At 43.3% G+C, this 16,769-nt stretch overlaps 1 protein-coding gene across 5 annotated transcripts in view; it reads right to left on the reverse strand.

The window, feature by feature from the left end:
• Positions 1–16,769, reverse strand: part of DAAM1 (dishevelled associated activator of morphogenesis 1) — a 180,701-nt gene that overhangs the window by 12,055 nt on the left and 151,877 nt on the right. For all 5 annotated transcript variants that reach the window (XM_055437065.2, XM_055437062.2, XM_055437064.2 and 2 more), the window contains exons 17-22: positions 13,726–13,810; positions 8,478–8,584; positions 6,464–6,552; positions 5,468–5,636; positions 2,228–2,335; positions 294–354 (exon numbers count right to left, since the gene is read on the reverse strand). In XM_055437065.2, coding sequence (XP_055293040.1) covers positions 294–354; positions 2,228–2,335; positions 5,468–5,636; positions 6,464–6,552; positions 8,478–8,584; positions 13,726–13,810 — 619 coding nt within the window. The remainder of the gene's footprint in view (positions 1–293; positions 355–2,227; positions 2,336–5,467; positions 5,637–6,463; positions 6,553–8,477; positions 8,585–13,725; positions 13,811–16,769) is intronic.

Below are 16,769 nucleotides of genomic sequence, written 5' to 3' on the forward strand. Positions count from 1 at the left end.
AAGAGAACAGGAACACTGAGGAGACCTTGAAGAGTCTCTAGCCCAATCCACTGTCATAAGTCCTACGTCACAGATAGGAAAGTGGTAGAACTCTGGGTCCAGTGTCCCAGCTCCCGTGATGCCTGCTGCTGTGTCGCCAGGCTAAACTCAGTCTGCCTTTGCTTCTCTATTTTTGCATTTTAAATAGTAAATGTTTATCCCGAGCATACCAGCATGCCAAGGCAACTGGCAACTCCTCCACTGGACACCAGTAATGACGAGACTGGGAATCAGAACAAGAAACAGATACTCACCATCTCTACTGCTTTCAGGCCACTTCTCAACATGCTTATTTCCTTGTCCAGCTCGGTCATGCTGTTGTAAATGGCAGCATTTTAGTAACTAACATGGGACTTATACTTGTGAATTAAATATATGATGAGTTTAAATATTTCATTCTTGGTCATCCACACTATTTGAAGTGTTTAAAATTTTTTAATTAAAATTCATTTTAAATGCTTAAAATTCTCTTCAACATTCAGATCTCACAGAAAGACAGCAACATTTTAAACTTATGAAATTTAGGTATGGGATCATGTTTCTTGTTTTCCAAAGCCAGCAGGTATGAGATATATATGGTTGAAAAGGACAGAATAGAAATATGACATTTTAATCTCATAAAAATCTCACTCAAGCAAATTACTGTATGTAGAAATAAATTTCTTGCCGTGTGTGACTTTCTTTGGACAAGGGAAAGAAAGAGCTGAGGCACGATCATGTGTGTGCTGTGCTCATCATTACTGTAATGCTTTTCACGAAAACTCTGATAGTATGAGGGCTTCCCATGTGGCTCAGCTGGTAAGGAATCTGCCTGCAATGCGGGAGACCTGGGTTCAATCCCTGGGTTGGGAAGATCCCCTGGAGAAGGGAAAGACTACCCTCTCCAGTATTCTGGCCTGGAGAATCCCATGGACTGTATAGTCCATGGGGTCGCAGAGTCAGATATGACTGAGGGACTTTCACTTTCACTGAGAGTATAAATATTACAAGGTAATAGCCTACATTTCAATCAAAAATGATTTTTCTTAAAGTTTCACTAACTAGTTTTCATTTTTGTTGATTTTTTTTTTTTTAAACAAAGCTTCCTAGGCTTTTCTCATAATGCTTTTTATTTGGTGGCTTTAGACATTAGAGATTATAACCATTCTCACTGAGAATTCACATGTAAACAAATTTACCAATACTTCATTTACCTTCACATTTTAATTTCATGTCTTACATCATGGTACATTTCTCCCAAACTCTACAGAGGAAAAAAATTAGGCTGCTCATCAGATTTTTCAAAATGACTGCAAAAAGATGCAGTTTAAAGCATTTTTTTTTTTAAAGGCGGGGAGGGGAGCTGGGTGCAATAGGAAGAGCAGCAAGGAAAAGTGCATGCCCCTCACGAGGTCTCTGAAAAGTAGTGTGAAGTTTATGAGGAAAACTTGGTGACTTTCCACTTTATTTGTATTCCTTCATTTGCATAAAGACTGCTTTCCATTAAAAAACTGCTTGGTTTCTGGGAGTGTATGCACCTGGGAAAATTGATACTAGCAACGCCCTAACCTGCAGCACTTCTATTTGCTTAACGACATATCCTCATTTAACTAAGGGTGATCCCACCTGTATTTTAAGAGAACCACCCCTTCCAACTACTAGTGAAACCACATTTCTTCCCTGCATCTTCATAACTCAGAAAATTAGGTTTTGCAGAAGTTAAAAATTGTATCCAGGAGTATTCCAAAACAGCTAGAACAAGTATACACAACATATGCTCACGGTATATGTTCAACAATACCTTGAACAACACAGGTGGGAACTGTGAGGGTCACTTATACATAATTATTTTTCCAGTGACGATGGACTAAGTGATTTGTGGCTGACTGATTCCTCACATGTGGAACCATGGATGTGAAGGGACTCGTATAGGAAGGGTCAACTATAAAGTTATATGTTGGATTTTCAAACTGTGCAGTGGGAGTTAGGGAGTGTGTTGGCACCCTTAACTCCCTTCTTCAAGAGTTAATCATGTATTCAAAATTATGTAATATATCTGGGTGACTTGGAAATGATTGAAACTACTTCATATACTATTCAGGGGGAAGCAAGACAGAAGGACGCTTTTAAGGTAACACTAACTATCTCAATGGCTAAAGCACAGACCAAGGGATTTGAAAAGCTGGAACGATTCACTGTTAGTACTTACTTTACTTTTGCTGCTTGAGGAATGTCCCGCAGCTCCTCATTTAGATTGAGAACCTTGGGGTATTTATTTTCCACAATAGTGATGAGATAGTGCAAAAGTGTAATGTTCCTACAGTTAGAGGAGAGAGTATTAAACATGGTTGATATCGGCATATGATTTGCATATTCAAGTGTCTGATTCCAAAAGAAAGCTATATCCTGCATTACTTTTAAAATTTGGGGGTTCCTGTAAAGCAGGAATTCAAGAGAAAGGGATAAGAGGAGAGTCTTCATGGGATTTACATAAATAGATGTCAAAAGAGGCACACATCTTCTGAAACGGAAGGGCAGGGGATAAGAATTACATTTTTGGCCCGTAATGAGGACACTTCCAAATCTGGGTAATGCGATGAGTGATGAAAATGAGTCTGAACCATTGCCAATGGGGACATCCCTTCACAGTGCATCCACATACCTGCCCTGCCAGTTCAGAACAAAGCAGGGTGGGGTGGGGAGTGAGGGATGTCTATCTAATGCACCAAACAGGACAGTTAATTTTCAAGTCTGAAAGTACAGAGCAGCGACCCACTGATGGGAATTATTGAGAATTCTCATTTAAGGTTTCTTTGGTCTGGGGGATAACATTTTCCCCTTTTGACTCATTTGTTTTTCTCTTTCCCCCTCTGACCTCATCTGTTTTGCTGCTGCAGCAAAGGGTGGCTGGAAAGTTAGGAAGCCCCCCCATTTCAGGGCAGGGCCTGGAACTGAGCCAGGACTGTGCCATCATGGGTATGATATCCTCACAGCCTAATTTTAGCAACACTTCAGCTCCTAACTGCATAACTGGCTCCCTCTTCAGTGTTGACAGGGCTGAACCCTGATTGACCTGGGCTGAAAAGGCAGGCATCTGATAACTGTATCCATGAGGCCACGCCGTAGGAGTCTGGTCCCCTTGTCCCCGACTCCAATGCACACTACAATCACGTGAACCCTAGATGCCTGGGCCAACCTGGGATTCATCAGTTGGAATGAAGTGGGAGCCAGGCTGAGTATTTTTAAAAACTTCCCATTGAATCTAACAGCCAAGATCAAGAACCACTTAGTCTGTTGAAAGTTACCATAATTAGGAGGATACAAATACATTGCTTAAAAACCATTTCCATAATTTTTAGGCAGTTTGCTAATTCACAAGGCTAAGTCACAGTCTCCCCAGCAACTAAAGTGAAGCAAAGTTGGCAAACAATTTTTTTCCGTATCAATGCAAACCATTTCTGGTTATCCTTATAGCTTCCTAGAAGTCAATGCAATCCTATTCCTCTGAGATAACTGGCTCACGTGGAAAAAATTTTCCCCTATTTTTCTTGCTCTCAATAATTAGAAGACCATTGTTCACCAAAGTAAAACAGTAGCTAATAGTTCTGGTCACTTATTTTGCAGATGTTCAGCTGTATTGTTCCATTTCAATTTTGCCATTCACAGAATCTACGTGTCTGTCTCGTGCTGGTTGAGTGAGGGGCAAATTCCAGAGCCCATCATGAGAAAGACTAATGCTGTTTTCCTTCATTATTTCAGAGAAATAAATGTATTTAACTAATCATATATACCTTTTTTTTTTCTTTGTGTGGAGAAAGACTTAAAACTAGATCAGAGCTTCTATATTTATCTGTTATCCAAATAACACCTGATATAAATTCTTGAATAATAAAAACAATAACTAAACATCTCACATTGGATTATTATCTGGTCATTACCATAAACAAGCCTATAATGCAGAATGAAGAGGGAAAAGAAAAAGATCAGAAATGTTTTTTAATGTTTTGAAAAGGCTAATTGGGTACTGGAGAAATTTTTATAGTAACTAGTAGATATCATGCAGTAAGTGCCAGGTTATCAGTAAGTTGGAAGGGTGGGATGCAAAGGGTATTGAGGGCATGTTATGTGTGCACACACCTGTGTGTGGAGAGGTCCTCCACCTGTGACTGGTGGTGAGGGTTTCCTTCCACCCCAACCTATAAGCCCAGGGGAAAAGAATCCCTTCCTTAAAAGATGGCTGCTTTTCATATGCAAGTAAGATACTGCAGTTACCTACTACAACCTTCAAATAAGATCTGCCTGTTGATAGAGGAAAGCTGTGGGCAGACCACTAGAATAGTTGTCAATACCTGTAAGGCCAAACACCTTGCTGGCTGTGACCTCAGACAAGCGAAATGAAACACCTGACTCTGACCCTGCCTCCATTTCTTTATCTGACAACAGTCGATATAGCACTTGGCCTGGGGACTTCACAGGCTATCGTGACAACCAAATGTGAAAGGGCTATGAAAGGATCGAGTGCTTACATTAAAAATAAGGTGGTGGTGATAGAATATATCAGCTGCCCTTTGTTAATCTATTTCAATGCAAAAATAAGGCTTAGCTCTGCAATTGAACACACTGCTTATTTTTTATAGGATGGATTCAAGGTTGCCATTATGCTATGCTTCACTAACGCTATAGAAAATACAGAGTAAAAAGCTCACTGGTGGGGAATAATTAGGGTGAACAGCCATATTTCTAAAAAGAATTCAGGTTACAGAGAAGTTTACCTTAGAAACAAATTCCTTCCATGACAGTGAGAGCCTTAGAGAACCACAGTTCTCAGAGAAGCTACAGTTAATATGCCTAATGCCCTTGCCGGTAAATGACACCAGTGCATTTTCACATCCTGGTGTCTCTAACAAGAATCTGTTCACTTAAAACACACTTTCGAGGAAGCATTTTAATGAGTCTTGGGATAAGCAGCTGAACACCAACAGTGAGAACGGATGTATACACTCAACTTTTCATATAGCTGCTCGCTTCCCAGGTACCAAGGAAAACACAATCTAAAAAGCCAGCAAACATCACATTCTATCCTCAGCTGTTAGTTTATCTTTGTGGAGGAGTAGCAATTAGGAGAGGTCACGAGGAGACTATTAGGATACTGGTAATGTTCTGTTTCTTGATCTGGGCACTACTTACACAGACGTGTTCAATTTGTGAAAACTCATCTAGCTGTCTATTTCTGGTGTGTGAACTTGCCTTTCACGTATCACACAATACAAAATGTTTACCTGAGAAAACCCCAAACACAAAAAACTTGGAATTCACGTGGTCCTGAGGTAATAGAGGATCAGAGTCGGAGGAGGACGAGAAGGAGAAGTGCAGATCAGACACTTGTGTCAGGAGGCCCAGAGGTACAAAGCTGAGCCCCAACCTAAGTGCTCAGGTCCTCCATACTTACTTGTCAATACTGGATTTGGTGTCGGCAATCTTATTTAGGCTGGATATCTTGAATCCATACGCATTGCCTCTTTGGCCTTTATTCATGTAATTTCCAAATGCCAAAACCACTTCCAGCAACTGCTTCAGGGCACCACTCCTAAACACCTCTTCTGAGCCAGAACGAATTGCTTCAAAACAAAATACATGAAACTATTACAACCAAGACTTTTCAGTGATACTCATCCTAAATCCACACACCCGATAACAGAAACCAAAGATGTAAGATGGGGTCATTTGATTATCTGGGAGAACTTTCTGAACACCTATACCATAAGCAGGACACGAGGGGGCCAGGAGAGTCAGCTCAGGTTGTTCAAGAGACCCATAGGCAGCTGCACAATCCCAGCCTTTCTTTTTCTTGGTTGACTCACCAACCGTAAGCAGTTAGGAATACATACAGCGTAGACTGCATTTTCCACATTCCTTTGCAAACCCTTTCTTGCCTGGTGTGAGTCAGATCACAGGACTATTGATCAATTTCACCAGTAGAAAAACTGGGCGAACGTGTGACATGTCACAGCTGGCAGGTGTCATCAGGGCCCCAAGGCCAGCCTGCACTCTGTGCTGTGCTCTTCAGTTGCCCACATTTCAAACAGCTAAAAATTGAACAGCCTCAAAATCAAACCACCTACCAGCCTCCAATCTTCCTTTAAAAAAATCCAGTAAGGCCCCATTGGAAGAAAGCTAACTGTAGGTTTGGTGTCAGTAGCAATCAAATTCCTCACCAACACCCAGATAGCAAAAGCCCAGGGGTTGTGCGTGAGCTCCAGAACTCAGGCTAGGCCAGCAAGCTGAATGCAGACCTTAAGTAATTATCTGCCAGAATTCCAATAGATTTCAAGGGGAAAAAAAAAAAATCACCAAAGGGATTCTATTGACTATATGCACTTGCATTACACTTGTACATGAGCACTTGGGATGAATAACATTTCCATTCTGAGGGATTTGACTTTACCTTCTACTTTGGGTTTCACTTCTGCTACACGCTCTGCAAACTTCTTTTTGAAGTACAGTGATTGCAGTCTTTGTTGATAATGATTAATTCTGCAAGAGCAAGCATCAACTAATGAACACTTAATACACCTATATTCCCTCAAAGGTGAGGGTACCTTGGAGCACCTGTGCTGCCTTTCCCCCTTCTCCTCCACGCCCCCGCCCAACCCAGAGAGCTCCTCTCCTGGAAAGAAGCACAGGGCCTGAGCCCAACTATGCCTGCAGAACTCACTTCCCACTGCCCTACAGGGAGTGTTCCAGCAAGGGCAGCAGGTCCTCAGCTCCAATCAGCTTGCTGCTGCTGCTAAGTCTCTTCAGTCGTGTCCGACTCTGTGCGTTCCCATAGAGGGCAACCAACCAGGCTCCCCGTCCCTGGGATTCTCCAGGCAAGAACACTGGAGTGGGCTGTCATTGCCTTTGCTAAAAGAAACTGGGAGCTAACTGCTGTTGACTGAAGCCCCCTTCTCTTCCTCAGAGTCCCAGCAGCTCTTGAGAACAGAAAAGAGATAAAAGGGAATGAAAATGTACAGACTCCACTCTGCTGTTGTAAATAAGAGGCTGTTGCCTGCCCTCCTCCTGTGCTGTCTCACTTTCCACAATGTTTGCCTTTGGCAGAACGGTAGGGTAAAACTTGTCTCCAGCCTTCTTTCCTTACACCGTCTCTCCCCCCTCATGCCCCCAAACCTTCCTCTTTCTTCACAGCTGGCTCCCTATCTGTGCCCCTCAGAACTGGAAAGCTCTGCCCTCCAGGAGAGCAACTGGCACCTATAGATAACAGGGAACTGGCCTCCAACCGCCGCCAGGACAGGCTGCCTGGTGTTTCTGAGTGGGACTTCTGCCAGACCTTCTGAAGTCACTGCTTGATCTGCTCTTCAGTGGAAACTTCAGTTCAGGAGGACCAGGGATCAGCCCTCATCCAAAACTATGCCATATAATAAGACAGATGCAGCCTAGGTTCTGTTCTTATTCGGTGACCTTGAGCAGGAACCTTAACTCCTCCATTAGTGGGCAGAGAATATTTCCCTGCCTGACAGCCCTCCTGGCAGTGCTGATAGAAGGATTAAGATGCATGCAAAGACCTAGACAGTTACTAAGTGGCAGCTACTGCAACTACTGGGGTCATGTATTTGTCCACACGAAGGGACAAATGCACACCTGTCAAAATTTCAAAACCACCCCTTATTCTACAGTATTATATGAAATGGCAAGTTGAGATGAAACAAAAATAAGTTCAGAGACAGCAGAAATGTAGAGTGAGAGGCATGTTCACCTTGGCCACCACGTAGGCCATCGGCACTCATGGGAGGTGTTCTGTCCTGAGGTTGACTGAGAGTTTCAGGACCACTGGTCCTTGCCTAATGCAGAATCAATTCGCTAGGCCTGGGATGGTAAATCAACTCAGCTCACATGCCAAATTCAATTATGGAGCAGAAGCTGCCGCGGGGCTTTCTGGAGAAGGGCTGAGAAAGCTTGCCAAGGCTCCATGGGAAGAGTGCCATGATTGATTAGTGATGTCTGCATATGTCATGATTTGACATCTAGGCCCTGGCTATTTTGTTATGTGGGCTCCAGGCTGTTACCTTTGAGTCTGTCCACTGTTTTCTATTTTACAACAACCTTGAGATGCTGAAGTACAAGGAAGAGCGAGCTAGAATCCCAAGCGATCAAAGTGGTGAGAAGACGCTGACTGGAACCAGGAAAAGTTATGACTTGATTAGGTCACAGTACATGAGACAGAGGCCCAGAGATAGAGACAATTGTGAAGAAACCCTGACCCTGGCTTACCAACGGGCGAGAACGCACAAAAACAGAACAGTCAAGTTCCACACAACTCAGATTCGAAGAGATTTGGGGGATTTAAAAAGACTTCAAGTTAAGCCAGGTTAATTGGCCCAGATAATTCAACAGGAATCAAAAGTTTCACTTCCTTAGAAAGGTCAGGGGCGTCTTTGCTTTCGAAACATTTTCAAACTCACCTGCTCATCTCAAAAAGGAATCTGTCAGCCTTGGCCATCCGATCCAGTTCATGTTTATGTTCCTCCAACAGGTCAATATCACTTTTTTCGGGAACAAATTTCAAGAGCTAGAAAGTACACACAAATATTAAAACTGAGATTTATAATTAAAATTCTTGTCCTAATTTTTCACCCTTTCAGTTAAATTTGTCCCACGATGAAATTTTAATTTTTAATTTATAAGCTCTCCTCATAGATGGCTGTTAAGATACAATAGAAGTGATAAAATCTTTCCATTTAGGTGGCCAAAAGGTACAAACTTCCAGTTACAAGATAAACCGGTATTGGGGATGTAATGTATAACGTGATGGTTATAATTAACACTGCTTCATTATATATATGAAAGCTATTAACAGAGTAAATCCTGAAAGTTCTCATCATAAAGGAAGAAAAACTTTTGCTTTAAAAAAATTTTATCTATATGAAATGACAGGTGCTAACTTGACATTATGGAAACCATTTCAAATTTGTTAGTCAAACCATTATGCCATACACCTTAAATTTATAGTGCTGTATATTTCAATCAAAATGGGGGGAAAAACTTTCTGTTTTTACTTGTAGTTAAACTGGTGTAAGATTCACTTCTGGTACCTATCTGTTCTTTAATGCCTCTCAATCAGAATTGAGAAGTTCTTTCCCAGACCTACTTTACAAAGACGATTAGAGGAACCTTGGAGATTCAATACTCTCATGAGAAGATAATACATCAGCGTTCCAGAGACATTAGGCCCCTTTCCAGCATTATAAAACAAGTGCATATGATCTTCAGAAATAGAACCTGGGTCTCGATTTCCAGCTGTCTTTTTTTTTCTTCTGTACATCATGCTGGAATGAGTAATTCTATGCGTATTTTCCAATCAATTTGCTTATTTCTTTGGCTCATCTAATTCCATCTCATTGTTTGCTCTTTGTAGAGCTGGGTGAGAGGGACACAGAGGGACTTGAAGTTTTTGATTCCATATTTTATTTTGGAGGAAGAAATGAGCATGAAATGTAGAAGCGATAGCGATAATACTTCAAGTTGAAAAAGTACTTCTGTACATGTCTAATTTCCTTTAAAAGCACAAATGTGTATGTGTATGCGGCGTGTGTGTGTGTGTGTGTGTGTGTGTGCTATTTTCTAGATCAAATATTCTCGGACTTTAAAAGAAGAAATTTACACTGAGCCTCTGGGCCCCAGGGTCCTCCCCATAACTCAGTGCTGGCACTGGGTGGTCCACTTAGCAGACTTTCAAATGTTTGCTGGGTTTAACTAAGGGACCTCAGAAAAGGCAGTCAGTCTGGGTACCGCCAGTGGAGAAAGAGAGGTGGAACTACAGGGAAGAAGATGAATGACGTGAGGTTGGAAATATATTCCCGGCAGAGTGCTTATCTGGGGTCTGGAACGGGCTGAGGTCTGGAGTGGGCAGCACAGCATTTATAAAGGAGGAAGAGCAGTTGTCATGGCAGTGGGGGAGGGCAGAGGAGGGGGAGGGCAGGGAGGAGCAAGGGCTTCATAGGAAATTCAGTCTTTATTTTGAAGGCATGGGATGTAAAATCTTAAGTAGGGGAATGAGTCTGCACTTTAAAAAGATCACTCTGCCTGCAGAATGGAGAAAACCAGAAAGGATCAGAAGTATTGGGGGTAGTTATTAGACTGCTGATGCAGTAATCCAGCGGTGTCCTGGAATGGGTGGTGGACAGGTTCTAGAGCTACCAGGGGTCGGGGTGGGGTTTGAATGGGCCTGATGTGTTGATTGAGGTAAACGAGGGTCAAAAGGCTGTGATCCAGGCAAGGGGGTACATAGAGTGGAACAGGGAGAAGACTGGAGGCGGGTGAGGACAAGGGGAGTTTAGTGTTTGAAATACTGACAAGAGAACAGAGCAATGATTTCTAGTAGTGTGTGTGCTCAGTCGCTAAGTCGTGCCCGACTCTTTGCAACCCCATGCACTGCAGCCCACCAGGCTCCTCTGTCCATGGGATTTTCCAGGTCAGAATACCGGAGTGGGTTGCCATTGCCTTCTCCAGGGCATCTTCCGGACACAGGGATCGAACCCGCATCTCCTGCATTGGCAGGAGGATTCTTTACCACCGAGCTACCTGGGAAGCCCATGATTTTTAGTAGGCAGGTGGACAGATGGTCTGAAATTCCAAAGAAATCTGGAAGACAGAGCTCTGGTGTGGGTTACAACATGCATGGATGTGAGTAAGGTAACCAGGGGTTCCAGCAAGTGAAGAAAAGCAGGGCTTGAGAGCAGCCGGCACTGATGGGATGAGGACGAGAAGAAGAGTGACCTTCACAAGAGGCAGAGGAGGGACCCACGTGGAGTCACAGGGCCAATGAAAGAGGCGTTTAATGTGGGTCAAGCGGCCATCGTGGTCACACCCCACCAGTACATCAAGGAAGATAAGGACTGCAAAGTGTCCCCCGGCTCTGGCAACAAGGAAGTGCATATCCTCAGTGAGAACAACTTTATGGAGGAGAGAAAAGGTGGGCAGGCTTTCAAGAACTGTCCGTTGAAAGAGAGAGAGCACAGTAGCAAAAGGGGGTGGGCGGTCTTAAGAGGTCTGTGCGTGTGAAGGCTGGGACTTGGACAAGTTACATGTTGAGATGGTGAGGTGGAAGACCTCGAGGAGAGGGGCAGGGTCCTCTGATTGGAGGGAAAGGATGGGCCAGAGCAGAGGCCAGGGGTCCCCTCTCCCCTCTCAGGGTGGAGGAAGAGAGGTGGAAGGAGACGCCAGGGAGTCCATAGGTTTGGCGGCCTGAGAGCGTCTAGGCATGGGTGTTCCCTTGTTCTAGGGGTGACACTGGATGCGACCCGTGTCTTCTTGTGCTTCCTCCGTGCAGGAGGGAAGGTGGTAGGGCGAAGGAAGGAAGGAGCAAGGGGGAGCACAAGACTTGTTTTCTCCCCCGAGTTTGGATTTTTACCTTTTGGAATTCAGTTCTAGTATCAGGGATCCCCCGTACCTGCCTGCTGAGTCCACAGACCCCTGTTCGGGATAACACAGTCATCCCGAGCTCTCTCTCGTTATTCACACGGGCAACAGTGAGAGGCTGAGACTAAAGGCCTGGGCCTCCTCAAGGTGGAGTTGAGAACAGACGGTGTATGGACAGTTTCAAAAAGAATGAAGAGTCAGACAAACATCTGGTGAAGAGGAGAAAGGTGTGCGTCCCAAGAAAGAGGAGTGACCTCATCTGAGATCTGATCTCAGCTGCTAAAAGCAGCAGAAGAGGAGGGGATGAACTTGGCTCAGATGCAGACCATACTGAGTTGTAAAGGATGCTGTGTTCAGGCACAGGAAGGAGGGTTAGAGTGAACAGGAAAAGAAAGAGCCTGGGAGACGAGCAGAGCATGACACTCAGAGCTCTCAGGAGAGCCGGGTCAGAAGTATCCCACTTGGCCAGAGTCTGCTTTAGTAGACTTCTTTTTTCCCTTGTATTTATCTGAAGTACATTCTATTTGCACTACAAGCTCTTTTGGCAAGCTTTAGAAATCCTTTCCCTCGAGGAGGAATTTTGCTGGATGCAATTTCACAGTAAACAGATCTGTTGGAATTTTAAACATACAACCTTGTCGACAGAGGCTGAAGACCTAACGACAGAAGTGCCTTCTGCCTAGTTCTTCATGCCGGGTGAAGCAATTTTTGGTGCTCGCATTTGCAAAGCAGGGTCACCTGGGGGCCGGGGAGGGACAGAGGGCAGTGGAGCTCCACTCTCAGGGGCAGAGGCTCTGTTTTGACGAGTGTTCTGAGAGGGAGAGGAGAGTGAGGAGAGGAGATGCAAAATGCTTGACAAAGGAATTTTCAGTTTAGGAATAGTTTGAATATTTATGCACAGAGCATCCTAACAGACTTGGAAACATAGTCATTAACTATTTTGGGAACTAAATCAAACCTTAAAAGGACAGCAGAAAAAGTTTTTTCATTGCTGAGTGTGAGGGTTTTCACCCTGGATGACTGCAGCTGCAGAGGTTTCAGGGAGGGGCAGGCCCACGGAGGTGTGGTGACACTGTACACATCACTCCTCCCACCTCGTGGCTGAGGCCTTGGGGGAAAACAATGAAAACAGGACAGGATGCACATGCAAAAAGGCGCTCCAGCTGGAGAAGCCCACCGCCACGGGATCCCTGTTAGCGGAGCAGAACAGCCTTTTGCCTTGCTCCTGGGAGCTGAGCACACCAACAGGTGACACCTCAGGCTCAGCCTGGAATCGTGATCACCTGTGTCCACACGTGACCTCAGGTGGACCTGGCTGTAAGAAACAGGTGGGGCCTTGTGACCAAACTCTCTCAAAATGTGATTCTGCAGCAGGACAAAGAGACAAGGAGACAGAACAGGATTAGATCATGCAGAGACATTCCCACAAAGCACAGGAAAATTTAGGCACAGACCAAGAGATAGGTAATAATCTCTGGGGTTATCTACCAGCACAATATCACCAACAGTATCATCTGGAAGATAAATGAACCAAGCTGCTGACAACAACATGGCTGGAGTGGCTGCACAGAGGGTGTTATGGAAATACTGCATGAAGAGAGGCTAGGGCACCACATCTGACTTGTTGCTTGGCCATAAAAAATTACAAATGATCGCCAGATCTCACAGACAAGAACGTATACTGACTGTGTTTAAGTCTACCCTATACTTGCTAGCCCTGGCATTTGAATTTACTGCCATTTATAACACAAGAAGAGTACGATACAATTTACGAAGACAGGACCCAGCCCCAAGAAGTTCACAGCCTGCCTTATGACACATACGAGTGCTGATGACACTCGCCAGGGGGTTGACAGTGGCTTTTGTGGTTGTGGGAATGGTGAGCCAAGACCAAGACACAGATGTGTCAGGGAGTAAGCAGTGATTCAGTTTCTGCAGTGCAGGCTGTGATCTCACAGTGCTGAGATTCTCAGTATTCCGGTGAAACAGACACTTTCTACTAAAGCTAGTAGATTTATGGGACCTGCTGAGGGGTAACAACTTGATGGCAACAGCATGAGAGACAGACTCTGGCATTTAACACTCAGGACTGTAATTCTCACCCATCATTTTAAGGAACAAGGGGAGGAGCAAGTCCTAGAGCCTCCTAACAGAGCCACGTGGAACCTTGGCCTGACCTCCTCCACTGAGAGGTGAGGAAATTGTCTCCTAACAACAACCAGGTCTCCTTGGTATTCTTCTCCACCAAGAGTCTGGCATAACCTGTGCTCTGAGTGTTACCCGGCAGCTCACCTGTTCCAACATGTCCTTGGGCAGATCCTCCTGCTCATCCATGGTTAGAATTGCTCGTTTGATTTCATCATTGGATAATTTCAACCTGGAGAAAGAATGTTTTAATTTGTTGTGACTACTCAAGCTGATATTGTTAACAATTTAATACAAGATAACTCATTTTGCTACACCAGTTGCCAACCTTCAGGTACCATTTTTCTCACAATCTCTCAGTGAAAGCTTATTTCCTGACCGTATTGCACCTAAAAATAGTATTTTGAAATGGCTTTAACATTCTTTCTGGGCTTTGTAATGCTCTGCTGACTCGGAGAACAAAGCTGTTATGTTCCACCATTTAGTTTCCTTAAGCAAGGGATTGGAAGACGAGGAGTAGGGAAAACACCCACATACAACTATTTAATACACGATATTTACGAATTGCAGGTCAAAGAGGAAAATTAACTTTTTAACTTGATTATGTGTCAGGAGTGTTTAAGGTTTGCTCTCAAATTAAAAATGCCATGTTAAGAATGTTATTGTTAAAAAATGGAAGTTGATATACAAAATAACATAGCTGAGGCATGTTCATATATGTTCATTCATTTTGGATTAAAAATAACTGAAGATTTTTTTTTAGTAGAGGGAGAAACTGAGGCTCAGAATGGCTGAGTGATTTGCCCAAGGTCAAACGCATACAAAGGCACAGTATCTAACACAAACCCAATATTGTTGATTGCTAATCCCAAATTCTTTTAACAAATAATGCTTATCTAGTTAATATCTCATAGGGAAGGATTTAAGCAAAAACTCAAATCCGATTTCTGTTTTCTTGTCTACCATTAATTCCTATGATTTACTGATTTATATGGAGGATTTATGTCTTGATTATGGCAGGACAACAAAGTGTTGAATGTGAAAAAAGATGAAATTAAAACATGCTTGTAAAAATATGTTTTTATTAGATATAACCAAAAGTCTTAACTGGGGCAAAAAATCTTAATCAGATTATTAGCTGTTACAATAGGGTCATTCTTTTGTCCTGCTTATAAGCATCAGACCAGACTTACTTAAAAATTCTTACTTCCTTATAAGCTACCACTAAGGTCTCATATTAACATTATTTGATTCATTCTTCTTGTTTATGATCTTAAAGAAAAATCACATTTAGGACAGAGGATAAAGACATAAACACACAAATATAGAGCAAGGCATCTAGCCTTCATGTGTAACATTTGAAGGAAGGGGCTCTGGCATCAGACAGGTTGTAATCATGTCTTGGCTCTGACACTTCCTGGTCAGTGTGACCTTGGAAACATTTATTTTCTTTAGCCCCAGTTGCTTCATCTATACAACAGAGATAATAACAACTATATTTCTTTAAAAAAGGATATTTTTGTGTGTGTAAAGTGAAATAGCACATGCAGAGTGGTTAGCACAGTGTCTCACTATAGAAAGGGCACAATGAACTATGTATATTCTGCAAGGCAGATTTTTCCACCCAGGGCAAAAAAAGCAGCAATACTTATGTAACATTAATATTCAAGTGCAGCTATTTGATCAATAAGTAGGCTTATCATGAAACTTCCCAAAGTGCTCTCAGAGCCATTATTTCACTAGAGTTTTCCTGTCAATAGCACCCATTAGGCCCAGGAGTACTAAAAAAGAAGTCATGGTGCTTATTTTAAAGGTGCTTATGTTTGAGATGGATGGCATCACTGACTCAATGGACAGAAGTTTGAGCAAACTCCAGGAGAAGGTGAAGGTTAGGGAACTGGCTTGTTGCAGTCCATGGGGTGGCAAAGAGTTGGACATGATTGAGCAACTGAAACAAATGTTTGGGAGGATCAGATGATAGGCAGAAACACTCCACACAAAAGCTACCTATGCTCTCCCAAGAGGGCTTGATGAGTGCAGGAGTGGCCACAGAGCCCATGAGGAGGAAAGGACCTGGGCAAGACAGTTCATTCTGGACATCTCTTGCCTGTCCTTTTCTCTAGATTTTGACATGATCTTGTTAAAAGCATCCATCCTGCCATTGATACTGCATGTTGTTTCATGTACCAATAAGTAGGCCAATAGGAAGGAACAGGCTGGGGAATCCTACTGTATAAATACTACTCTATTTCGTGCTTTCAAAACCAACTAGAGCACTTAGGCAACATGCCAATTTGTCCATGTTCTAGAATGAGACCTGTTCTCTTCCCTAGTCCAAGTTGTAGCACCATCACAGCTCCTGGGCTGTGGACAGAGACTCTGGACCAGACAGACTTCTCCAGATTGGTTTGGTCTGGAGATAATCATTTGCCATGAACAACGTCACTAGAACATCATGATGTAAAACCATCCAACTTAAATGGCACAATTAAGTCAATTTGGCATTGTGAAACATACAACAGGGGAAAACTCTATCCCAGCTCAAAATCTCCACCACATGGACCCTGGGTAGCCCTAGATTTCAAGACACTAAAGACTCTTGAGTCAAGTGAGGGCAAAGACCATGGTGTAGCCAGCAAGGCCAAAGAAGCGGGATGAGGTAAGGTTGAAACTGCCATGAATGAAAACCAGCGGGCTGTGGAAACACCTAAAATTATCATGAGAAAAGCTCCACTTATTTAAGAAAAGATTGGTGTCCTTTTCACACCAAGTGGGAGAAACCACTTTATGGTGTCTTTCTGCTGAGTCCTTCTGTTTTCCATGTAAGAGAAAAGGAGTTGAACATCAGAGTGAGAACAATACTTGAAGTATCAGATTTGCATTTCATTAGCTCCCCATATGGAGTGCAGAACTTCTTGCTTTTGAAATTGTATATATTTATGCTGTTCAACCCCCTGAGGCTGTCTGGACTAAACACTGGCACTAATTCATAACAATTTTGGTTTCTCTTAATGTGGCCCACAAAGAGACTTGAGACTTTAATGGCTAGTACTTGAGAAAATCTGCCTGTCAACATCCTGCCTTGCACGTGGCCTGTGGGAGCTGACAAAGCAACTGTACCTTTGGGGAAAGAAGAGAGGGGTCCGTGGCCCTCTGGGAGGCTTCTCTAGGTTGCCAAAGAGTTCTTAGTA

The sequence above is a fragment of the Moschus berezovskii genome, chromosome 9, assembly GCF_049115385.1.
Source record: "Moschus berezovskii isolate FMDL1 chromosome 9, NW_MosBer_1.0, whole genome shotgun sequence".
In the NCBI taxonomy this organism is placed as follows: Eukaryota; Metazoa; Chordata; class Mammalia; order Artiodactyla; family Moschidae; genus Moschus; species Moschus berezovskii.